The 26,001-nt window shown below is 44.8% G+C and overlaps 1 protein-coding gene across 1 annotated transcript in view; it reads right to left on the reverse strand.

Moving 5' to 3' along the window:
- LOC121581316 (histone-lysine N-methyltransferase 2C-like) overlaps positions 1-26,001 on the reverse strand; it is a 132,355-nt gene that overhangs the window by 58,987 nt on the left and 47,367 nt on the right. The window contains exons 12-21 of the mRNA XM_045224804.1: positions 14,952-15,032; positions 13,911-14,653; positions 11,533-11,667; positions 4,433-4,549; positions 3,467-3,571; positions 3,230-3,334; positions 2,631-2,812; positions 2,148-2,312; positions 1,892-1,998; positions 126-200 (exon numbers count right to left, since the gene is read on the reverse strand). Of these exons, the coding sequence (XP_045080739.1) occupies positions 126-200; positions 1,892-1,998; positions 2,148-2,312; positions 2,631-2,812; positions 3,230-3,334; positions 3,467-3,571; positions 4,433-4,549; positions 11,533-11,667; positions 13,911-14,653; positions 14,952-15,032 (1,815 nt within the window). The remainder of the gene's footprint in view (positions 1-125; positions 201-1,891; positions 1,999-2,147; positions 2,313-2,630; positions 2,813-3,229; positions 3,335-3,466; positions 3,572-4,432; positions 4,550-11,532; positions 11,668-13,910; positions 14,654-14,951; positions 15,033-26,001) is intronic.

Below are 26,001 nucleotides of genomic sequence, written 5' to 3' on the forward strand. Positions count from 1 at the left end.
TATGCAGACAATTACATTGATAGAAGCCGCAATCTATTTGCAATATTAAAGCTGATACACCCACTAACATTTATTTTTTATTTTTTATAATACAAATAAAATACCAAAAGCGGTCTCGTTCTTACCCATTTCTTTAGCCTTTGTGAGAATCTGCGTCATAACTGCCGGCTCAATGGACTCTCTGGCCTTGGACACTAGCGCTGTGGATGCAGTGAAGAGGGACACAAAAGCCAGTCAGTAATTGGCTGCAATACAAGAGACGCCTGAGACGGTCAGATACAGTAGCAATGTTTCAGAAGGCTACACTGTATGTACAGTTGTGGTCAAACATTTTGAGAATGACACAAATACAAATTTTCACAAAGTCTGCTGCCTCAGTTTTGATGATGGCAATTTGCATATACTCCAGAATGTCATGAAGAGTGATCAGATGAATTGCAATTAATTGCAAAGTCCCTCTTTGCCATGAAAATGAACTTAATCCCCCAAAAACATTTCCACTGCATTTCAGCCCTGCCACAAAAGGACCAGCTGCCATCATGTCAGTGATTCTCTCATTAACACAGGTGAGAGTGTTGACGAGGACAAGGCTGGAGATCACTCTGTCATGCTGATTGAGTTAGAATAACAGACTGGAAGCTTTAAAAGGAGGGTGGTGCTTGAAATCATTGTTCTTCCTCTGTTAACTATGGTTACCTGCAAGGAAACACGTGCCGTCATCATTGCTTTGCACAAAAGGCCTTCACAGTCAAGGATATTGCTGCTAGTAAGATTGCACCTAAATCAACCGTTTATCAGATCATCAAGAACTTCAAGGAGAGAGGTTCAATTGTTGTGAAGAAGGCGTCAGGGCGCCCAAGAAAGTCCAGCAAGCGCCAGGACCGTCTCCTAAAGTTGATTCAGCTGCGGGATCGGGGCACCACCAGTGCAGAGTTTGCTCAGGAATGGCAGCAGGCAGGTGTGAGTGCATCTGCACGCACAGTGAGGCGAAGACTTTTGGAGGATGGCCTGGTGTCAAGAAGGGCAGCCAGGAAGCCACTTCTCTCCAGGAAAAACATCAGGGACAGACTGATATTCTGCAAAAGGTACAGGGATTGGACTGCTGAGGACTGGGGTAAAGTCATTTTCTCTGATGAATCCCCTTTCCGATTGTTTGTGGCATCAGGAAAAAAGCTTGTCCGGAGAAGACAAGGTGAGCGCTACCATCAGTCCTGTGTCATGCCAACAGTAAAGAATCCTGAGACCATTCATGTGTGGGGTTGCTTCTCAGCCAAGGGAGTGGGCTCACTCACAATTTTGCCTAAGAACACAGCCATGAATAAAGAATGGTACCAACACATCCTCCGAGAGCAACTTCTCCCAACCATCCAAGAACAGTTTGGTGACGAACAATGCCTTTTCCAGCATGATGGAGCACCTTGCCATAAGGCAAAAGTGATAACCAAGTGGCTCGGGGAACAAAACTTCAAAACTTTGGGCCCATGGCCAGGAAACTCCCCAGACCTTAATCCCATTGAGAACTTGTGGTCAATCCTCAAGAGGCGGGTAGACAAACAAAAACCCACAAATTCTGACAAACTCCAAGCATTGATTATGCAAGAATGGGCTGCCATCAGTCAGGATGTGGCCCAGAAGTTAATTGACAGCATGCCAGGGCGGATTGCAGAGGTCTTGAAAAAGAAGGGTCAACACTGCAAATATTGACTCTTTGCATAAACTTAATGTAATTGTCAATAAAAGCCTTTGACACTTATGGAATGCTTGTAATTATACTTCAGTATACCATAGTAACATCTGACAAAAATATCTCATAACACTGAAGCAGCGAATTTTGTGAAGACCAATACTTGTATCATTCTCAAAACTTTTGACCACGACTGTAGTGCTTTACCCTTGGAGGTTTTGTGGACTCGGCACATGGTGCAGTCAAAGCTGCTGTCTGCTGCTTTCTCCACATCCTTCTCTGAATGGAGACCCTGGCAGGAACTATGTATCCACCTATGGGAGAGGAAGGAGAAGGGGTTGGGGTTCGGGGTACCATACAGGGGGTTTGATTCAAAATAACAGCACAAATATAGGTTATGGCAGGTTTAGCTAGTACTGTAGACATGCAGAGACAATTGGCTCATTAGAAACAGGTGGCCCACCTGTCGCATTGGCGGCACTGCACCACAATCTCGCCCTCGCTGTAGTCCTGGAGACAGAAGGGGCACGTCGCCAGGCTGGCACAGGGGGCGCACTGGGTGTAATTATTCTGCCACTCACACCTCAGGCCTGGTGAGGTGGCACCACACTGGGTACAGGACACACACCTGCAGGAGGGAACAGGGGAGGGAGGAGTGAGGACAGGTGTCAATGAAGAACTGCGTACATTCAGGTGGTTGTACATTAAGTACAGTACATTGAGAAATAATGAACTAGGTCATTCATGGAGAAAAGGGAAAGGCTTTTTTGTGTGAGATCGCAAATAATCAAGTTTTGTTGATGGTACTTTGACTTCTTGCTTACATATAACAAATATTGACGTTATACTATATAGGGAATAGGGTTCCATTTGGGCCGCATCCATGTTATCATAATAGGAAGTGGTTGAGGGGATGGGACAGATGAGGCAGCAGGCAGCTACCCACCATTTGCACTTCCAGCTGTCCTTGGGCACGTTCTGCAGCGGAGGGTCCAGGCAGTAGGTGTGGTAGCTGATGTCACAGTCGTCACACAGCAGCAGACGGCCCGGGTCGGTGGCCTGGCCGCACGCCTCACACACCGTACACTCCAGACAGCGCCAGCCTTTATTCAACACCACCTTGGTGATCTGGGAAGAGATGACAGGGTCAGATATGGTGTGGGATTATATTGGCAAAAGTCCAAATTGTGTGTGCTTATCTCTTTAAAAAGGCCCCATAGTAAAGGACATTGATATATCACTGTCCCGCTGAGCTACACTAAAGACTTCTGTTTGCAGTAATTGGCAGTATTACGAGATAAGGATCAAATCAACTTGAGCTGAGCTTCATCTGATTACAGAGTTTATATGGCCCGTTTAATCCAGTTGACACTCACATACTGAGTCAGTCATAGCCAGGTTAAAATTTAGGCTACACAATTCAAATACTTTGAGTTAACCCTAAGCCCAATCATTTGTGGGGTTCCCATGTTTCCTACTCTTATGTAGTATCCGAATCTTCAGTAAGATCTCAGAAAATGCCACTGTAATGGTTGGGGTACTTACCTTGATGCCAACACAGAAGGGGTGGTAGCACTGCCCACACTGGGCGCAGGCCAGAAGACGACCCTCTGCACCCAGCCCAAAACTCCCACACACTACACACATGTCCTGAGAGAGGGAAACAAATGGAGTTTACACATTATACTAGAGAATCAAAGTTTTACTGTAATACGGTAAGAGAAACTAATCGAATAATAGAGGTACAGGAAATGTATGAATTGTATACAAACAGATGCACACCTGTTTCAATGTGAAGCTGTCGTTGCTGGAGAATATGACCACGGTGTTATGCATGGCATTCTCCTCTTCCTCCTTCACCTGGTATGGTGATTCCATGGTGGTGACCTGTATGTTATGAAGCATGAGCACAAATACACCGTTAGATGGATAGGATTGAGTCCTGTGATATTACCTACATGAAAGTGAAGTGTTCCTCTGTCACTAAACCAATATTACAGGGGTATGCATCTCTGTTTATGGTGTAAATTCTAACAGATTATTTTACAGCATGTGAAGTTGTCAGCATTACAAGAGACTGCCTGGATAGGATCATTGATTAGTATTTGCCTCTGACACGAATGCTGTGTCACCCTTTGGTATGGAGTAACATGCCCACTGGGATGAGTCGGTTTTTGTGCTGCAGCAAATAATCTATACACAACATATGATTACTGTTTACACTACACACCAGGAAAACTCTGAGGTTTATGGGTAATAAATAAGGCTGGGTAATGCCATGGACGATATTATCACGATACTTAGTTGCCGATACGATATGTATTGCGATTCTCACGATTCCATATGTATTGTGATTCGATACTGTGATTTTATTGCAATTTGATGTTCAAAACATATTGCTTAGTATATGTCTGCAGCAGAGAGACAAGAGGGCATTAGAACATTTGTTTTGACCAGTCATGAAAATAAGTACTGAAAACACGTTGGCTCACTATTTTAAAAAAAGATGGCAAACAAGCTATAGGATGAAAAATTCCGAAGTTCTAGCGCAGATACAGCCGACTAGCGCTAGCTAGCGCTACCTAGCAAATCGATATTTGGAGCCAAAGTATCAATATCATATCATCCAAAATAACATTGCGATACGTAACTATACATTTTTCCTCCCATCACTAGTAATAAAACTGTCTTTCAGTTAATTGTATTGGATTAGTGTGAACTAAAAAGAGATCAGGTGACATAGCCTACCCCAGGGTTGACTGTAGAATTGGCTCCATTCTTCCCCCTCGCTCGGCCCCGACCCCCTCTGCCCGACAGACCAGCCCCTCTGGGTCTCCTCCTCCCAGAGAAGCCTGACCCTCGACCCTGCAGACAGAAACACACACCTCAGGACTCCTCAACACACACAGAAAAATACACATTCACACACAAAAACAAAACACTCGCAGGAGTCGTGTTCACAGTCACATACAGAGAAACACACACACAGGTCCTCGCTTGCTAGACTGTGATCGATGAAGTCAGCTTAATGAAAAAGTTTGCCATAGGGGAACTCTTCTCCCACTGTAGATCTGTTGAGCTGTGAGGCTGCTGGTATCTAGAGAGGTAAAAACAGGAACAGCAGCTTGGTCTACTTCCACAGAGGTAATGTCATTTCCCATCCAGTGTTGTTTTCTTGGATAATAATAATAATAATAATAATAATAATAATAATAATAATAATAATAATAATAATAAGCCATTTAGCAGATGCTTTTATCCAAAGCGACTTACAGTCATGCGTGCATCCATTTTGTGTATGGTAGGTAGAACATTGCAAAGCCTACGCACGGATATGAAATGGCTTCATATCCATATTTAACAAATCTTAGAATAGTGCTTAATTCAAGCTACAAAACAAATTGATGCAGGGGAAAAAAAGCAGCCATTTCTGATTTAAGAGAACAAAATTGCGAATGCAATTTGTTTTAATTTTCTTTATTCAGCTACGGGGGCATACTACAAAGCAGGATCAATGAGTTAGCCAGCTAACTTTGATAAAACTAACTTTGATAAAAAACCCAAATTAATAAAACTACTGATTCAGGTTAATTAAGAAAGCTAAACTTCTATACTGAACAAAAATATAAATGCAGCATGTAAAGTGTTGGTCCCATGTTTCATTAGCGGAAATAAAAAATCCCAGAGATTTTCCATACACACAAAAATATTATTTATCTCAAATGTTGTGCACAAATTTGTTTATACCACTGTTAGTGCGCATTTCTACTTTGCCAAGATAATCCATCCACCTGACAGGTGTGGCATATAAAGAAGCTGATTAAACAGCATGATCATTACACAGGTGAACCTTGTGCTGGGGACAATAAAAGGCCACTATAATGTGCAGTTTTGTCAGACAACACAATGCCACAGATGTCTCAAGTTTTGAGGGTGCGTGCAATTGGCATGCTGACTGCAGGAATGTCCACCAGAACTGTTGCCAGAGAAGTGAATGATAATTTCTCTACCATAAGCTGCCTCCAACATCGTTTTAGAGAATTTGGCAGTATGTTCAACCAGCCTCACAACCGCAGACCATGTGTAACCACGCCAGTCCTCCACATCTGGCTTCTTCACCTGCATGATCGTCTGAGACCAGCCACCCGGACAGCTGTTAAAACTCTCCCAGGCCCACCCATGGCTGCACCCCTGCCCAGTCATGTGAAATCCATAGATAAGGGCCTAATGAATTTATTTCAGCTGATTTCCTTATATGAACTGTAACGCAGTAAAATAGTTGACATTTTTGATGTTGCGTTTATATTTTTTGTTCTGTACATATATGTTATTGTTTGTTGAGTCAATTAGAATATGCCCATGTTAAGCTTATCTTAAAAAAATTAAGTTATTACAGAATATTTAGCTGGCTAACTCATTGATCCTGCTTTGTACATAGGCAGTCCAGCAGTGACAACACAAAACCCATTTCACCAAATAAGACACCTTGACTTGTTCATCTTTATCAGTAATAGGACCGTCTCTCCTGCACCATTCTGAGAGACTAGTGCTGAGCGATTTGTGCTTTTTCAGGTCGGTTCCGTTTCGGTAGATTTGTTATTTATTAAAATCACGTTTTTGATACTTTTTAAAAAACATTAAATGCACTATGCATTATGTGAGTTGAATGCTGTAACACAGAATAAAACAATTAAGAAGTCCCATGATGGTAGTGACTGCTCATTACTGAATATCACTTACTAGCCATCATTTATTCACATTACTTTGATAAAATATTTCAGTTGTGTATATTACATTTGTTTCATTTGATGACTTCATTATTTCATTCCAAGTCATCATCTCATCTCTATAGAGCTGATGCCTATGCTGTCTGACAAAATCACTATTTTAGTAGTTCTTCAAAGTAAATAAGGCATACTTTTATGACTGCTGAATATCAACTATCAATCACTTAGATCATGTATTTTCAGGTAGAGATACCTTGCGAAGCAACAGCTGTTCTCTATATAACCTCACGATCGCGCATTCTTCTGTAGCAGGCGTAAAAGAAACAGACCGGACAAGCAGACGTGCAATGGATAAATGGTAATTGTAGTTAATTACCACATTTCATGCGCTAAACTATGTAGAATATTGGCCCGTTGGAAACTACAACTCCCTACTACATCGCACAGTTCAAGCTGGATCTCATTTAGCTTTAGAGAAACTGTGCAGTGTGCGCATTGAGCTCACAAAAATTATATAAATAAATGGAATAAAAAATTATTGAACAATTAGTTGTTTAAAAAACAAAAAATAAACTAAATGTTTTCTAACACAGCAAGTGTCTAGGCTCTCTGTCCAGGCTGTTAACAGAGAGCCTCTCTAATGTTATTCTGGCCATTTGAGCTCTATTATAATGTCAACACATTTCCGGTGATGGTGGCTGCTGGGGCCTAATCACGACTGTCAAACTAGGGTCTACTTTCTGTGAATTTCCCCCCAAATCCCTCCTCCCTGATCCCCCACTTAGCCCCAGCCCAGTCAAATCAAATAAAATGTTATTTGTCACATGCGTCGAATACAACAGGTGTAGACCTTACAGTGAACTGCTTACTTACAATCCCTTAACCAACAATGCAGTTTTAAAGAAAAATAAGTGTTCAGTAAAAAATAGATGAGTAAAAAATTATTAAAGAGTAGCAGTAAAATAACAGTAGCAAGGCTATATACAGGGGGTACAGGTACAGAGTCAATGTGCGGGGGTACAGGTTAGTCGAGGTAATTGACGTAATATGTACATGTAGGTAGAGTTAAAGTGACTATGCATAGATAAAAAACAGAGAGTAGCAGCAGTGTAAAAGAGGGGCTGGGGGGGGGAACAATGCAAATAGTCTGGGTAGCCATTTGATTAGCTATTCAGGAGTCTTATGACTTGGAGGTAGAAGCTTTTAAGAAGCCTTTTGGACCTAGACTTGGCGCTCCGGTACCGCTTGCCGTGTGGTAGCAGAGAGAACATTCTACGACTAGGATGGAGTCTTTGACAATTTTTAGGGCTTTCCTCTGACACCACCTGGTATAGAGGTCCTGGGTGGCAGGAAGTTTTGCCCCAGTGATGTACTGGGCCGTACGCACTACCCTCTGTAGAGCAGTTGCCATACCAGGCAGTGATGCAACCAGTCAGGATGCTCTCGATGGTGCAGCTGTATAACTTTTTGAAGATCTAAAGACCCATGCCAAATCTTTTCAGTCTCCTGAGGGGGAATAGGCTTTGTCATGCCCTCTTCACGACTGTCTTGGTGTGTTTGGACAATGATAGTTTGTTGGTGATGTGGACACCAAGGACCTTGAAGCTCTCAAACTGCTCCACTACAGCCCCGTCGGTGAGAATGGGGGCGTGCTTGGTCCTCTTCTTTTTCCTGTAGTCCACAATCATCTCCTTTGTCTTGGTCACGTTGAGGGAGAGGTTGTTATCCTGGCACCACACGGCCAGGTCTCTGACCTCCTCCCTATAGGCTGCCTCAACGTTGTCGGTGATCAGGCCTACCACTGTTGTGTCGTCGGCAAACTTAATGATGGTGTTGGAGTCGTGCCTGGCCATGCAGCCATGGGTGAACAGGGAGTACAGGAGGGGACTGAGCACGCACCCCTGAGGGGCCCCGTGTTGAGGATCAGCGTGGCAGATGTGTTGTTACCTACCCTTACCACCTGGGGAATGGCCCGTCAGGAAGTCCAGGATCCAGTTGCAGAGGGAGGTGTTTAGTCCCAGGGTCCTTAGCTTAGTGATGAGCTTTGAGGGCACTATTGTGTTGAACACTGAGCTGTAGTCAATGAATAGAATTCTCACGTAGTTGTTGCTTTTGTCCAGGTGGGAAAGGGCAGTGTGGAGTGCAATATAGATTGCATCATCTGTGGATCTGTTGGGGCGGTATGCAAATTGAAGTGGGTCTAGAGTTTCTGGGATGATGGTGTTGATGTGAGCCATGACCAGCCTTTCAAAGCACTTCATGGCTACAGACATGAGTGCTACGGGTCTGTAGTCATTTAGGCATGTTACCTTCACTTTCTTGGGCACAGGGACTATGGTGGTCTGCTAGAAACATTGGTATTACAGACTCAGTCAGGGGCAGGATGAAAATGTCAGTGAAGACACTTGCCAGTTGGTCAGCGCATGCTCGGAGTACACGTCCTGGTAATCCGTCTGGCCCTGCAGCCTTGTGAATGTTGACCTGTTTAAAGGTCTTACTCACATCGTTTACGGAGAGCGTGATCACACAGTCATCCGGAACAGCTGATGCTCTCATGCATGCTTCAGTGTTGCTTGCCTCAAAGTGAGCATAGAAGTAATTTAGCTCTTCTGGTAGGCTCGTTTCACCGGGCAGCTCGCGGCTGTGCTTCCCTTTGTAGTCTGTAATAGTTTGCAAGCCCTGCCACATCCGACGAGTGTCGGAGACAGTGTAGTATTATTCAATCTTAGTCCTGTATTGACGCTTTGCCTGTTTGACGGTTCGTCGGAGGGCATAGCGGGATTTCTTATAAGCGTCCGGGTTAGAGTCCCGCTCCTTGAAAGCGGCAGCTCTACCCTTTAGCTCAGTGCTGATGTTGCCTGTAATCCATGGCTTCTGGTTGGGGTATGTACGTACGGTCACTGTGGGGACGACATCATCGATGCACTTATTGATGAAGCCAGTGACTGATGTGGTGTACTCCTCAATGCCATCGTAAGAATCCCGGAACATATTCCAGTCTGTGCTAGCAAAACAGTCCTGTAGCTTAGCATCTGCGTCATCTGACCACTTTTTTATTGACCGTCAATGGTGCTTCCTGCTTTAGTTTTTGCTTGTAAGCAGGAATCAGAAGGATAGAGTTATGGTCAGATTTGCCAAATGGAGGGCGAGGGAGAGCTTTGTACCCGTCTCTGTGTGTGGAGGAAAGGTGGTCTAGAGTTTTTTCCCCTCTGGTTGCACATTGCACACAGAGCGAGCGAGAGAGAGAGTGAGACAGAGCGAGCGAGACAGAGCGAGAGAGAGCGACAGAGCGAGAGAAAGAGCGACAGAGCGAGAGAAAGAGCGACGATCGAGAGAGACCGAGAGAGAGGGAGACAGAGACAAAGAGAGCGAGCCAGAGAACGAGAGACAGAAAGAGGTGATAAGGAGATAGCCAAGGGGCAGCGCAGTCTGCAGAATGGACTAACAGACCACCCTGCCCCCAAGCTACAGCACCCAGGGTCAATCCCATTTCAACTCCAGTCAACTTCAAGAGATTAGCCTAATTGAAATGGTGGATTTTTCAATTTGGGGAATTTAGCTCCACAACTCTACTCCACCACCTATCCGTCTGCAGTCAGTTGAAGGCCTATTGCTGTTTCAGAGGTTCTTAATCTGTGTCCAGGAAACTGGCCCATAGTGTTTTCTAACATGCTGGTAGAAATTAGGTCAAACTGATTTAAGTTTCCCTGCATTAAAGTCCCTGGCCACTAGGAGCACCGCCTCTGGATGAGCGTTTTCCTGTTTGCTTATGGCCTTACACAGCTCTTTGAGTGTGGTCTTAGTGCCAGCATCGGTTTGTGGTGGTAAATAGACAGCTATGAAAAATATAGATGAAAACTCTCTTGGTAAATAGTGTGGTCTACAGCTTATCATAAGATACTCTACCTCAGGCGAGCAAAACCTTGAGACTTCCTTAATATTAGATTTCGTGCACCAGCTGTTATTTACAAATATACACATGCAGCCTATATCCCGCCAGCTGTATGTTATCCATGTCGTCTTTCAGTCACAACTCGGTGAAACATAAGACATTAGTTTTTAATGTCCCGTTGGTAGGATATCCGTGATCTTAGTTTGTCCATTTTGTTATCCAATGATTGTACATTGGCTAATAGGACTGATAGTAGAGGCAGATTACGTACACTCGCCGTCAGATCCTTACAAGGCACTCCGACCTACATCCCCGATATCTCCGTCTCTTTCTCATGCGAATGACGGGGATTTGGGCCTTGACGGGTGTCTTAAGAAAATCCTTTGCGTCCAACTCCTTAAAGAACAAATCTTTGTCCAGTACGAGGTGAGTAATCGCTGTCCTGATATCCAGAAGCTCTTTTCGGTCATAAGAGACGGTGGCAGAAACATTATGTACAAAATAAGTTACAAATAATGCTAAAATACACACAGTAGCACAATTGGTTAGGAGCCCGTAAAACTGCAGCCAGCCGTCTGACATCCTGATTGACACACAGTATGGTGCCGTTTAACCTGCCCAGGACCCATGCCAAGACCCAGCAATTACCACCTAACTTAGCGCCAGAGCGTGTAACACTAATGTTACCATGGCAACAGATTGAGGCATCCACTTGGGCAGGCCTAAGTGCCTACACAGCCCACTTAATAAAACCCACATCTCCACCCCGCCCCAAACTCACCCACAACAGTATGACACAAAACAAACAACTAAACAAACAGACAAACACAGATTAAAACCTTGTGCCTCAGACTGCAAAGGTAGGCCAAGATATAGTATCATGAATGGAGTTAATATTACAAGTACATGTGCAAAGCCTAACAAGGGATCCTCTCTGGTGGATAAAAGTTAGGTATTTTGCCATTAAGGAGGAGTTGTATTAGGCTACTATAGGTTCTCATCTACCATTCCCCTATTAGCCTCTCAATGTGAATTCACCAGTCTCCTCTCCTCTGGTGACACAGTGATAGTTGAAGTATTCATTATTAAAGTTCACCATTAACACAGTGACATCAAGAATCACTCTGCCAGTGCACTTCACATAGCCTAAGGTAAGCAGAAGGCTGCTGTGGCATGGCCCTGTGGTGGTTCTGGACGTCTGGTCTCCAGAGAGAGCCATGGTTATTTACCACTCTGATGCTCCAGCCAGGGCTGCCGCAGCCGGGGGAGAGCTGCCTGGTGTTTGGGACGTTCCACCCCTCTGGCTGGTCTGGAGACCAGGAGGGGGAGCTCACACTGCTATGGGGGCTCCCATGCCATGCGCCCTAAGGTACAGGTAGGTGGGCCGGGTTGGGTGGGTGAGAGAGGGGAGGATAGAGGGGAGAAGGAGGGTGACAAAATGCAGCAACTTAAAAACAAAGCTAGCGAAAGATGAAAACATAACAGAGATGTTAGAGAGATGCAGTGAGTTTAAAAGGCTAGTGGCTAAATAAGCTTGTTGGGACCATTCAACACACCCCAAGTAAGATATATGGAGTTAATAATGATGCTGTTATACATTCTGACTTGGGGCATAAAGCCAAGATGATATTATGATGCACATTATACTTTTTATATTGAAGCCAATCCTAGATTTCTTTCATGCATATGAGTTGAGGCATGTTTCATGCTAGACGTTCAGAGAACGTTTGCAAAGGTGAAGCAGAATCCTGTTAGTCGGCGCAGCAACCTTGAGTTCACACAGCACAGCAGCATTCGTCAAGGCAACAGCACCATGCAACAGCAGCAGGACGAGGAGGAGCAAGAGACCTCAACATCCTCTTGCCATGGCAACTGCATGTCACTGCCTCACTCATATAACTGGCTTGTTGACAAAACAACACCTGGTTGCATCAGACAGCACGACTGACAGTGCATGCCTCTTCGAGACAGAAGCATATGACTTGAAGACACCAAATCTGACTACACATGATTTCACTGTATTCAAATAGCCTACACTTGATCTCCCCCAGGCCTGATCTAACAAATTAGTCTGTCTACACACACCGTTTATTTCAGCAATAGGATATATCTGGAGAGAAAAACACAACGTTGCAAGGCTAAACTCTCCTCAGCCTCATCCATAATATATCATAGCCATGGGTGTGATTAATATCCCAGTATTATTAGGATTTGACCCAACCCGCATACTGTGTCTCTGATTAGTGGCTTGATGAAAGTGGGGGGTGGTTAACAAAGCCCTAATGAAGGTATTCTAAGGAGAATGAGAACAGGCTTGTATCCATCATCAGAGAGGGACTGCCTTCAGCACATAAAGCATGTACTAGGATCACCATGGAAATTGGATGCTAGTCTATGACAGGTGAAAAAGCATGCTTGAAGCTATACTGTACGGCCTAAGGAATAGGCTGTACAAATATTCTATTCTCATTCTGCACATTGTGGGAAACTAACTATTCTTCAGACTTAGACAGACCATCAGTGAATCCCAAACCAGCCCCTCACCCCTACCAACTTGTTCGGAGGGCCCTCCGTTGTCACATGTTGCTGACGAAACTCGGAGGGTGACATATATAAAGTGGCGAGGGGATCAATAAACCCATCAACTTCGGCACACACTGGTGACTTGAATGATGCAATTCATGTGCCACATTTAAATAATAAAACGAGCATGACATTCTAATTAACAAATTCCCCCTATGGTTTTACAAGATATAAACCTCAGTAAAAGTAACCACTTCATTTGTGAGGTAGCCTATTTCATTCGTTTTATTTGTCAAGTCTCAAAAATCAGACACAAACAAACACGTGTCATATGATTAGTCATGCCTCGCAATTCTTTTGTATGATGTTGTGCAAACTCCAAACATATTGCGGTGCGTGTTGGGATAGCACTTCACTCTGGAGGCTGTAGCGTTGCTGGCTTGGTCAAAGTGGCTATCGGAGGGTCTAATTAGCCCCTGCACCCTCGATAGTTTTGACTCCCTCAACTTTGGGACACTTGTGCATATGGTGGAGGTGTGCGTGAACGCGCAAATGGAGGGCCAAGGGGCTATTTGGGATTCAGCCCAAGTGAAAACTGAGGAGGAAGGGTGAGATCAGCCGTGGTCTCTGCTGACGATACAGTCAGGCCTATAACCTACATCAAACACACAGGACACAACGGTTCTCAACTGCCACCACTGGCAAGTTCTCTGGGTTAAGTGTCCTCTGCAGCAGCAACACCCGTTTTAATCATATTCCAAACCACTGACATCATAGCCAATCCACCGCTCTGGGGCAGAGCACTCAGAAAGCTCCTCCTCCTCTCATCATTAGATACACTCAACCACACAATGACCAACCTAGACGATCACACAATTATGGTTTCTCTCCAGAGATTTCAACCTGGGATTTTTTAGATGCTCTTTGAAAATAAAAGACATCAGCCTAGATAATACATAAATTATTACGCAAAAAATAGATTCTAAAATAGATTTTGTAGCCCTGGTATACAACTAAGAATAACACATCAAGGTGGCTTGGATCTAAGACAAGACCCACAGCACCCACCAGCACCATGCATTACCTGCTTCACCCTGGGTCTGCCTGGGGAGAACTTCCTCTTGGAGATGGCTGGCTTGCCCATGCCGATCTTAGGGGTGAGAGGTATGAGTGTGGTGGAGGGGACGCTGCTGCTGTGTTCCCCCAGGGTAGGGTGGGCGTGGTGGGGAGGCTCCCTGGGAGAGGGCCCCATGGTCCTAGGGGAGGAGTGGGTAGGGGAGGCAGCCATCTCTGCCAGTCTTTCCATAGATGTCTTGTAGGGCTTTTCTTCGATGGGGGGACTGAGGTGGGAGAGGTTAGGCTTGCTCTCAGTCTCGGGGGTGGTGTCCATCTCTTCCAAGGCGCAGACCCCTGCCAAAACCCCACCAGCCAGTACCCCAGACATACATTTCCCTTTCCTCTCCCTCCTAGCCTTCACTGCTGTCTCCAGACTAGAAGGACCTTCCACTTGTTCTACTCCTGAATTATCAGAAGCTGACACCTCCATGGGTTCTTCCTTGATGATTACGGACACAGTACTTGGTTCTTTGGTGGTGGTGGGTGGGGTCATGGCCATGATGTCCTCTGTGCTGGGTTTGACCGCCCTATTTTCAGAGGAGGGTTTTGTCTTTACTGGCTTGGTCAGTCCTGTTGTTATATCCTGTGGCTGCTCTGGCTCGCTTGACACCTTGGCTGGCAGGGGTTGTTTCTCAGGATCCTGCTTGGTCAGCCTGGGAGACTCAGGACTCTCTGTTGAAGGAACCTGGGTCTCCCCTGCTGGTTGCATTTCTACCGAAATGAACAGAGATAAATAGACATCACATCAACACATGACCCGTCAGTAAAATATCATCATGAAAACCAACAGATGATAAACTACAAAGGCTGCACCATTTGGACTTCCTTCACACCAATATTTTCAAGCAAGAGAAATGTCCTTAGATGGTGAAAGGCCTATTAAAAAACGACCGCTTTTATGTTGTGAGGGCATTAACGTAGAAGTAAAGAAAGAACTATAGGCTGAGTAAAAGTACAACGAATATTCTTGATACATTAATGGATTAGCAAAACTGGCTATGAACCTAACCTGGATGTAACTGGCTCAGGTCCTTGTTGACAGACACCTCATCAGTCCCTTGCTCCACAGCAGCAGCTCCCACTGAGACGCCTGGGAGAGAAGCAGGGAATTATAGCAGTGAGAGACCAACCTGGAACCCACCATCATCAACTGTTAATTTGACCAGACTCAGCCTCTTACAAAATTATAGATTATGTGGGTAAAGATTGGAGTCATAATTTTCATCACAGGATATGGACACAAACATTAATGGAGTGAAAATGATAGACAAAAAGGGTGAGAGGGAGAGAGAGAGAAATAGAGGGGGAGAGAGAGCGAGAAAGAGACTGTTGTTAGTGATCGTCCTGTCAGTGACATTTTGATTTGTATTTTTTTTATGCTGTTATTGCTAATGAATCATTTCCAAAGTGCGCCTTGGCAATATGTACATTGTTACGTCATGCCAATAAAGCAAATTGAAAGTGTGTGAGTGTGTGAGTGAGTGAGTGAGTGAGTGAGTGAGTGAGAGAGAGAGAAATAAAAAGTGGGCTAATACAGGCAGAAATATTAGATGCCCAGCATGCTTATTGACAGTGAACAGAGTCAGTTTTAACTGGCCATTATTTCAAATCCCACCTTTAGTTCCAACAGCCAAAGATGCATAGCTTTGATTTGTAACGCCAATCCTAGCTAGCAGTCTTTGATTGCGGTGGCTGTCCCTCTCACACAGAACCGAACCACTGAGACTTGCAGATTCCCAGCCAAGTGCCCTCAAAGTAACCCAATAATCCATTACTAACTCATGAATCTGTCACATAAAAAGCCCTAATTTCCTCATGGAAAAGACAGTCATCCATCTAGGCCAACACCAGGTAGGAGGATTTTATAAACTCAATATTGGCTGAGGTTAACAGACCTGAGCTGCAGGCTGTTAAACACCTCCGGTTTCTCAACTCGATCTGCTGTGCAAATAAAGTCAACTGTGGAGAACAGAGCATGTGGTGCTCACTCAAAGAAAGCAATGGTGACCCAATCGTGGCAATCAAGCAACGTTAGAAAACAATGGACTGCGTGTTGCTACAATCAAATTTGTAATCATCATCAATGTATTCTTACACATATACTCCGGTAGCTCCTTACGCCTATCCACAGAATCCCCGCTGACTGCTTGGGACAAACTACAAACCGTTCCTCACTTTTCACAAGTTCCCACAACATCACTGCTCTGAAGACCTCATCCCAACAAACACACAACATGCACCTGCTGAGCATTTCTCCACCAGGAAAGGACTTTGAATAACCATGACAACCTGCATATCAAGGTCTGAACTCTGATGACTGTGCAGCTCACAACACAAGCATATCTGGGCCTCAACACCCAGAGAGTCAATTAGGAGATGAGTGAGCATTTCAAGCGTCCTTGTATCCTTCTTATAAACACTACAGAGGGGTTGTGTTATCATTATCAAACCCTTACTGCTGATTACTGTTATCATGAACCTTACTGCCAATCTTCTTATAAACACTACAGAGGGGTTTGTGTTATCATTATCAAACCCATAATGCTGATTACTGTTATCATGAACCCTTACTGCCAATCTTCTTATAAACACTACAGAGGGGTTTGTGTTATCATTATCAAACCCATAATGCTGATTACTGTTATCATGAACCCTTACTGCTTATTGTTATCAAATCCTTATTCTCCCCGTCTCCCTGCAGAAGGAAGCGATTGTAGACACACACACAGCTCTATTTGACACAGATAAGCCATCATCGTGTCAGATTTCATTTGTGTTCACACCATGGATCTGACAGTAGGCGGTCTGTCTGTCATTAGAGTCATGATAAGCCTGCTGCTAAGCCCTGAGTGGATGAGGAGGATCTGAACAGGTTACCACAGCTCATTTTAATAACCTTAATTAACTTTACACTGGGTGACAGGCAGGCCAGGAGGAGAGTGGCTAGTAGTGCCATGATCCCACAACGCCAATGTTTAGCTAGTCTATTCCACACCACACCTAGCATATAACCCAGCACCAAACATACACATATGCCTAGGCCTGAAAGGACATTTGGGATTCCTGTCTGGGAGCAGTGATTGGATACGTAGCCTACATTGTGAATGACTTCCCTCATCTACTGCGGACAAGACAAGAGCACCAAACATATGCCAAAAGCTGTCAATATGACATTTGAATGGATGACCGATCAACAGAGAGTGTAGAGTTGAGCTGTGCGGAGGCTGACTTCAGAGCTAAACCAACCATCTAGTATGACCTAGTGCTATAGCCCTTGGTGTTCAGCATCAGGCCTCTCGAGGGAGGCTCCGCTCCCCCTTCTCTCCTCCAATCAATAGAGATGAAATGCTAGTAGACCAAGGCCCCTAGAGTTTCTTTACCATCACACAGGCCTAATCAAAAGCCTCCCTCCACACAGCCAGCAGCTCACACAGCAGCAGCACAATAACACAACAGCACTGCTGCTTAGGACAGGAGCCACACAGACATACAGGATTCCAAAGTTGCCGCTCCCCTTCCTGTGTGTGTGTGAGTGAAAGAGAGGAGCTCAACTCAGGGGTGTTTTTAACAGCCACATAGGCGCTGGATCAGAATCTTGGACAACTCGCTGCCTGGTTATCTGTCATCAGCACCGCTCCCCTCCTTCCACCACAGATCCCTCCTCATGTCTGCCTGTGTCTAGTCAGGTCTAGTCTAGATGGAGGGTGGACATCCAGGTTAGAACCCATAGTAGTATACCCTGCAGCTCATTCACCTGCTACATTAATAAGTGCATCGATGATATCGTCCCCAGTGACCGTACGTACATATCCCAACCAAAATCCATGGATTACAGGCAACATCCACACTGAGCTAAAGGCTAGAGCTGGCGCTTTCAATGAGCTGGACACTAATCCAGATGCTTATAAGAAATCCCGGTACGACCTCTGTCGAGCCATCAAACAGGCAAAGCGTCAATACAGGACTATGTGTGAATCCTATTACGCCGGCTCTGACGAATGCCGGATGTGGAAGGGCTTGCAAACTATCATGGATTACAAAGGGAAACCCAGCCGCGAGCTGCCCAGTGACGCGAGCCTACCAGAGGTGCAAAATGCCTTCTATTGCTCGCTTCAAGGCAAGCAACACTGAACCATGCATGAGAGCACCAGAAGTTGAGGATGATTGTGTGATCTCGCTGTCTGTAGCCGATGTGAGTAAGACCTTTAAACAGGTCAACATTCACAAGGGCGAGGGGACAGATGGATTACCAGGATGCGCACTCAGAGCATGCCAGCTGGCGGGTGTCTTTACTGACATTTTCAAACTCTCCCTGACCCTGTTTGTAATACCTACATCTGGCTGCCGTTTTACGGGCTCCTAACCAACTGTGTTATTTTTTTATTTTTTTTTCGCATTGTTTGTAACTTATTTAGTACATAAAGTTGCTGCTACCGTCTCTTATGACCGAAAAGAGCTTGTGGACATCAGAACAGCGATTACTCACCTCGAACTGGACAAAGATTTTTTATTTAATGAGCCCGACGCGAAGGATATACTACTTCCCGGAGACCAGGCCCAAATCCCTGTCATTCGCGTGAAGAAAAGACGGAGATACAGAGGGTGAAGGTCGGGGTGCTTTGAGAGGATTCGTAGGCGAGCGAGTAAATCGCCACTACCATCGGTTCTATTGGCCAACGTGCAATCACTGGAAAACAAACTGGATGATCTACGGTCAACGCTATCCTACCAACGGGACATTAAAAGCTGTAATATATCTTATCTTTCACCGAGTCGTGACTGAACGACGACACGGATAACCTAGTGCTGGCTGGGTTTTCCGTGCATCGGCAGGACAGAGTAGCTATGTCTGGTAATACGAGGGGTGGGGGTGTGTCTAGTTGTCAATAACAGCTGGTGCACGATGTCTAATATTAAGGAGGTCTCGAGGTATTGCTCACCTGAGGTAGAGCACCTCATGATAAGCTGTAGACCACACTATCTACCAAGAGAATTCTCATCTATATCATTCGTAGCAGTCTATTTACTACCACAAATCGATGCTGGCACAAAGACCGCACTCAACGAGCTGTATAAGGCCATAAGCAAACAAAAAAATGTTCATCCAGAAGCGGCACTCCTAGTGGCCGGGGACTTTAATGCAAGCAAACTTACATCCGTTTTACCAAATTTCTACCAGTATGTCACATGTGCAACCAGAGAAAAAAAATACAACTCTAGACTAGGCCGAACAGGCCCCATTAACATCGATAGGGCTGTAGCGGAGCGGGTCGAGAGTTAAGTGCCTTGGTGTCCACATCACCAACAAACTATCATGGTCCAAACACACGAAGACAGTCGTAAAGAGGGCACAACAACACCTTTTCCCCCTAAGGAGACTGAAAAGATTTGGCATGGGTCGAGAGCATCCTGACCGGTTGCGTCACTGCCTGGTATGGCAACTGCTCGGCATCTGACCGTAAGGCGCTACAGAGGGTAGTGCGTACGGCCCAATACATCATTGGGGTCAAGCTTTCTGCCACCCAGGACCTATATACTAGGCAGTGTAAGAGGAAGGCCCAAAAAATTGTCAAAGACTCCAGTCACCCAAGTCATAGATTGTTCTCTCCGCTACCGCACGGCAAGTGGTACCGTAGCGCCAAGTCTAGGTCCAAAAGGCTCCTTAACAGCTTCTACCCCCAAGCCATAACACTAATTAACAATTAATCACATGGCCACCCAGACTATTTACATTCACGCCCCCCCCCTCCCTTTGTTTTTACACTGCAGCTACTCGCTGTTTATTATCCATGCATAGTCACTTTAACCCTACCTACAATTTACCTCGATTAACCTGTACCCCCGCACATTAACTCGGTACAGGTACCCCCTGTATATAGCCTCGTTATTGTTATGTAATCTTATTGTGTTACTTTTTATTTTTTTACTTTAGTTTATTTAGCAAATATTTTCTAAACCATTTCTTGAAATGCATTGTTAGTTAAAGGCCTGTACGTAAGCATTTCACGTTAAGGTCCACACCTGTTGTATTCGGTGCATGTGACAAATACAATACGATTTGATTTGTAGCCATGAAATGCTTTGAAAGGCTGGTCATGGCTCACAACACCATCCCAGACACCCTGGAACAACCAACAGATAACGCAATCTCTATTGCGCACCACTATGCCTTCTCCCACCTGGACAAGAGGACCACCTATGTGAGAATGCTGTTCATTGAATACAACAACTCAGCATTCAACACCATAGTGCCCTCCAAGCTCATCACTAAACTCAGGACCCTGGGACTGAACACCTCCCCCTGCAACTGGATCCTGGACTTCCTGACGGGCCACCCCCAGGTAGGTAACAACACACCCACCACGCTGAGCCTCAACACATAGCACGCACCCCTGAGGGGCCTTAGTCCAAGGGCTGCACGATTTGGACAAAATATCGAATGCGATTTTTGGCCAGATATTGCAATTGCGATTATGAATTGCGATTTTCAAACAAGTGTCAGGGTAGAGAACATCACTTCTAAAATTAGATCATATGAATTAGTACATACTGTGCAAACTGAATACAAAACCAAATGAAACAAATCTTTCCAACATTGTTATAGGCTACATATGATAATAGGATTATTACACTTGCATTTTAAGAAACAAAATGTTATACAGTGGGCAGAACAAGTATTTGATACATTGCCGATTTTGCAGGTTTTCCTACTTACAAAGCATGTAGAGGTCTGTAATTTTTATCATAGGTACACTTCAACTGTGAGAGCCACTCCTTAGTTGCCCTGGCTGTGTGTTTCGGGTCGTTGTCATGCTGGAAGACCCAGCCACGACCTATCTTCAATGTTCTTACTGAGGGAAGGAGGTTATTGGCCAAGATCTCGCGATACATGGCCCCATCCATCCTCCCCTCAATACGGGCAGTTGTCCTGTCCCCTTTGCAGAAAAGCATCCCCAAAGAATGATGTTTCCACCTCCATGCTTCACGGTTGGGATGGTGTTCTTGGGGTTGTACTCATCCTTCTTCCTCCAAACACGGCGAGTGGAGTTTAGACCAAAAAGCTCTATTTTTGTCTCATCAGACCACATGACCTTCTCCCATTCCTCCTCTGGATCATCCATATGGTCATTGGCAAACTTCAGATGGGCCTGGACATGCGCTTCTGGGCTGATCCCTCACCTTCCTCATGATCATTGATGCCCCACGAGGTGAGATCTTGCATGGAGCCCCAGACCGAGGGTGATTGACCGTCATCTTGAACTTCTTCCATTCTCTAATAATTGCGCCAACAGTTGTTGCCTTCTCACCAAGCTGCTTGCCTATTGTACTGTAGCCCATCCTAGCCTTGTGCAGGTCTACAATTTTATCCCTGATGTCCTTACACAGCTCTCTGGTCTTGGCCATTGTGGAGAGGTTGGAGTCTGTTTGATTGAGTGTATGGACAGGTGTCCTTTATACAGGTAACGAGTTCAAACAGGTGCAGTTAATACAGGTAATGAGTGGAGAACAGGAGGGCTTCTTAAAGAAAAACTAACAGGTCTGTGAGAGACGGAATTCTTACTGGTTGGTAGGTGATCAAATACTTATGTCATGCAATAAAAGGCAAATGAATTACTTAAAAATCATACAATGTGATTTTCTGGATTTTTGTTTTAGATTCCGTCTCTCACAGTTGAAGTGTACATATTTATAAAAATTACAGACCTCTACATGCTTTGTAAGTAGGAAAACCTGCAAAATCGGCAGTGTATCAAATACTTGTTCTCCCCACTGTACATGCTCATCAAAATAGTGTGCTATAAGCGCAGGACTAATTAATTACATTATGAGTTCTCATAAATAAAGTTAATTATTTATTCAGGCAGCAATAGGCTGCAGATGGAATAGGAAGCTTATGATTGTGTAATTATGTATAAGTAGGCTCAATCATTAATATAATTGAAATTATAAAACAAAAGTGCCTTTAAAACATGTAACACAATTAGCTTACCGATTGCAAGGTGCAGCTTGTGTACAAAATATTGGAATCTGGTCCAGTCATTCAATACGACATGTTTCAACATCTCCCTTATACGTGCGAGATGGAATCTTGTATTACCTGTCCAGCTTGTTTATCATCTTCTTGAAGCAGTCTTTGCCGACTGTGTAAATAGGAACCATGTCTTTGGCTATGTGATAGCTTCTGTGATTTCGTAAAATAGAGGATGCTTATTCTTCAAATGATTGAATATATTTGTCATGTTGCCTCTTGTTGTCGCCACAACTAAGGGACTTTTTGCACAACTCTTGCATTTAGTTGATAATCGGTTTGCCTATAGCCGAAATACTCCCATACCACTGAAGATGCACCCTTCTTTGGCACCAAATCAACATTTTCTTTAGAACTAGCAGCACTCGCGTTTACGACTCACACTGCGGTAAAGCCACAGAGTTCCTAAACCTTATACTGTACTGTCTTTGGTAAAGCCCTTTATCTCCTGACCAGCATCTAGCGGCGCGCTCTAAGCCGGGAGCATGTGCATGCCATGCAGAGAGAGAGAGCGCCCGCTTGTGATTGGTCAGCATCCTCTGTGCATGTAGAGTGAATGAACGGAGTCTGTCACATCTCATTGGAGGAGGTATCGTAGTCTGGTTTTTGTTGTATTAACAGAGTGTCAAAGAAACAAGGAAATCGCAGCCTCTTGCGATATGGAGTGTGCACGTCAATATTGCAATTTAGATCTGAATTCGATTAATCGTGCAGCCCTACTTAGTCCCCTCCTGTTCACCCACGACTGCGTGGCCGCACACGACTCCAAAACTATAAATTAAGTTTGAGGACGTGGTAGGTCTGATCACCGACGATGAGACCGCCTATAGAGAGGTGGTCAGTGAACTGACTGTGTGGTGCTAGGACAACAACCTCTCCCTCAACGTCACCAAGGCAAAGGAGCTGATCATGGACTACAGGAAACGGAGGCCCGAGCATGCCCCCTTGTGTGGCAGTTATGCCCCCTAAAATAATTATGCCCTTGGGCTGAATATAATAATTATAATTCCCTTCTGCTGGCTGGCAATCGCCGTGCTCCGAAGCCACCTCTTATTCACATGGCTTTCTCAATTCTTATTAGCCAATGCCCGTCATGTGATCGGATCCTTCTCAGGCATCGCAGCTCTGAAGTACAAGTGAAGACAGACACGTCAGGATGCAATGGTGCGCGTCCTTACCAAATTCTGAGGCGCACATTGAAGATGTTAGAACTGTCCACGTGGATTTTTCCTCAGCCAACAAGATGAGTACAGCAAAAGCACTAGCCTATGTCAACCTACTATCCCCCATAGTACAAAAGTTGAGTTAGCCTACCTATTCTGATACGGTAGACCATTCCATCATTGTCGGCCGGCTAAGGAGTATTGGTGTCTCTGAGGGGTCTTTGGCCTGGTTTGCAAACTACCTCTCTCAAAGAGTGCAGTGTATAAAGTCAGAACATCTGCTATCTCAGCCACTGCCTGTCACCAAGGGAGTACCCCAAGGCTCGATCCTAGGCCCCACGCTCTTCTCAATTTACATCAACAATATAGCTCAGGCAGTAGGAAGCACACTCATCCATTTATATGCAGATGATACAGTCTTATATTCAGCTGGCCCCTCCCCGGATTTTGCATTAAACGCTCTACAACAAAGCTTTCTTAGTGTCCAACAAGCTTTCTCTGCCCTTAACCTTGTTCTGATCACCTCCAAAACAAAGGTCATGTGGTTTGGTAAGAAGAATGCCCCTCTCCCCACCGGTGTGATTACTACCTCTGAGGGTTTAGAGCTTGAGGTAGTCACCTCATACAAGTACTTGGGAGCATGGCTAGACGGTACACTGTCCTTCTCTCAGCACATATCAAAGCTGCAGGCTAAGGTTAAATCTAGACTTGGTTTCCTCTATCGTTATCACTCCCTTTTCACCCCAGCTGCCAAACTAACCCAGATTCAGATAACCATCCTAACCATACTAGATTACGGAGATGTAATTTATAAATTGGCAGGTAAGGTTGCTCTCGAGCGGCTAGATGTTCTTTACCATTCGGACATCAGATTTACCACTAATGCTCCTTATAGGACACATCACTGCACTCTATACTCCTCTGTAAACTGGTCATCTCTGTATACCCGTCACAAGACCCACTGGTTGATGCTTATTTACAAAACCCTCTTAGGCCTCACTCCCCCTATCAGAGATACCTACTGCAGCCCTCATCCTCCACATACAACACACGTTCTGCCAGTCACATTCTGTTAAAAGGTCCCCAAAGCACACAGATCCCTGGGTCGCTCCGCTTTCCAGTTCGCTGCAGCTAGCGACTGGAACAAGCTAAAAAACAACACTCAAACTGGACAGTTTTATCTCCATCTCTTCATTCAAAGACTCAATCATGGACACGCTCACTGACAGTTGTGGCTGCTTCGCGTGATGTATTGTTGTCTCCACCTTCTTGCCCTTTGTGCTGTTGTCTGTGCCCAATAATGTTTATACCATGTCTTGTGCTGCTACCATGTTATGCTGCTGCCATGTTGTGTTGCTACACATACATACACACATATATACATATATATATATATATATATATATATATATATATATCACATACATACATACGTATATATATATATATACATATATATATATATATACACATACATATATACACACACACACACACACACACACACACACACACACACACACACACACACACACACACACACACACATATATATATATATATATACACACACACACACACACACACACACACACACACAGTGGGGAGAACAAGTATTTTATACACTGCCGATTCTGCAGGTTTTCCTACTTACAAAGCATGTAGAGGTCTGTCGTTTTTATCATAGGTACACTTCAACTGTGAGAGACAGAATCTCACATTGTATGATTTTTAAGTAATTAATTTACATTTTATTGCATGACATAAGTATTTGATACATCAGAAAAGCAGAACTTAATATTTGGTACAGTAACCTTTGTTTGCAATTACAGAGATCATACGTTTCGTGTAGGTCTTGACCAGGTTTGCACACACTGCAGCAGGGATTTTGGCCCACTCCTCCATACAGACCTTCTCCAGATCCTTCAGGTTTCGGGGATGACGCTGGGCAATACGGACTTTCAGCTCCCTCCAAAGATTTTCTATTGGGTTCAGTTCTAGAGACTGGCTAGGCCACTCCAGGACCATGAGATGCTTCTTACGGAGCCACTCCTTAGTTGCCCTGGCTGTGTGTTTCAGGTCGTTGTCATGCTGGAAGACCCAGCCACGACCCATCTTCAATGCTCTTACTGAGGGAAGGAGGTTGTTGGCCAAGATCTCGCAATACATGGCCCCATCCATCCTCCCCTCAATACGGTGCAGTCGTCCTGTCCCCGTTGCAGAAAAGCATCCCTAAAGAATGATGTTTCCACCTCCATGCTTCACGGTTGGGATGGTGTTCTTGGGGTTGTACTCATCCTTCTTCTTCCTCCAAACACGGCGAGTGGAGTTTAGACCAAAAAGCTCTATTTTTGTCTCATCAGACCACATGACCTTCTCCCATTCCTCCTCTGGATCATCCAGATGGTCATTGGCAAACTTCAGATGGGCCTGGACATGCGCTGGCTTGAGCAGGGAGACCTTGCGTGCGCTGCAGGATTTTAATCCATGACGGCGTAGTGTGTTACTAATGGTTTTCTTTGAGACTGTGGTCCCAGCTCTCTTCAGGTCATTGACCAGGTCCTGTCGTGTGGTTCTGGGCTGATCCCTCACCTTCCTCATGATCATTGATGCCCCACGAGGTGAGATCTTGCATGGAGCCCCAGACCGAGGGTGATTGACCGTCATCTTGAACTTCTTCCATTTTCTAATAATTGCGCCAACTGTTGTTGCCTTCTCACCAAGCTGCTTGCCTATTGTCCTGTAGCCCATCCCAGCCTTGTGCAGGTCTACAATTTTATCACTGATGTCCTTACACAGCTCTCTGGTCTTGGCCATTGTGGAGAGGTTGGAGTCTGTTTGATTGAGTGTGTGGACAGGTGTCTTTT

This window comes from Coregonus clupeaformis, chromosome 14, assembly GCF_020615455.1.
Source record: "Coregonus clupeaformis isolate EN_2021a chromosome 14, ASM2061545v1, whole genome shotgun sequence".
In the NCBI taxonomy this organism is placed as follows: Eukaryota; Metazoa; Chordata; class Actinopteri; order Salmoniformes; family Salmonidae; genus Coregonus; species Coregonus clupeaformis.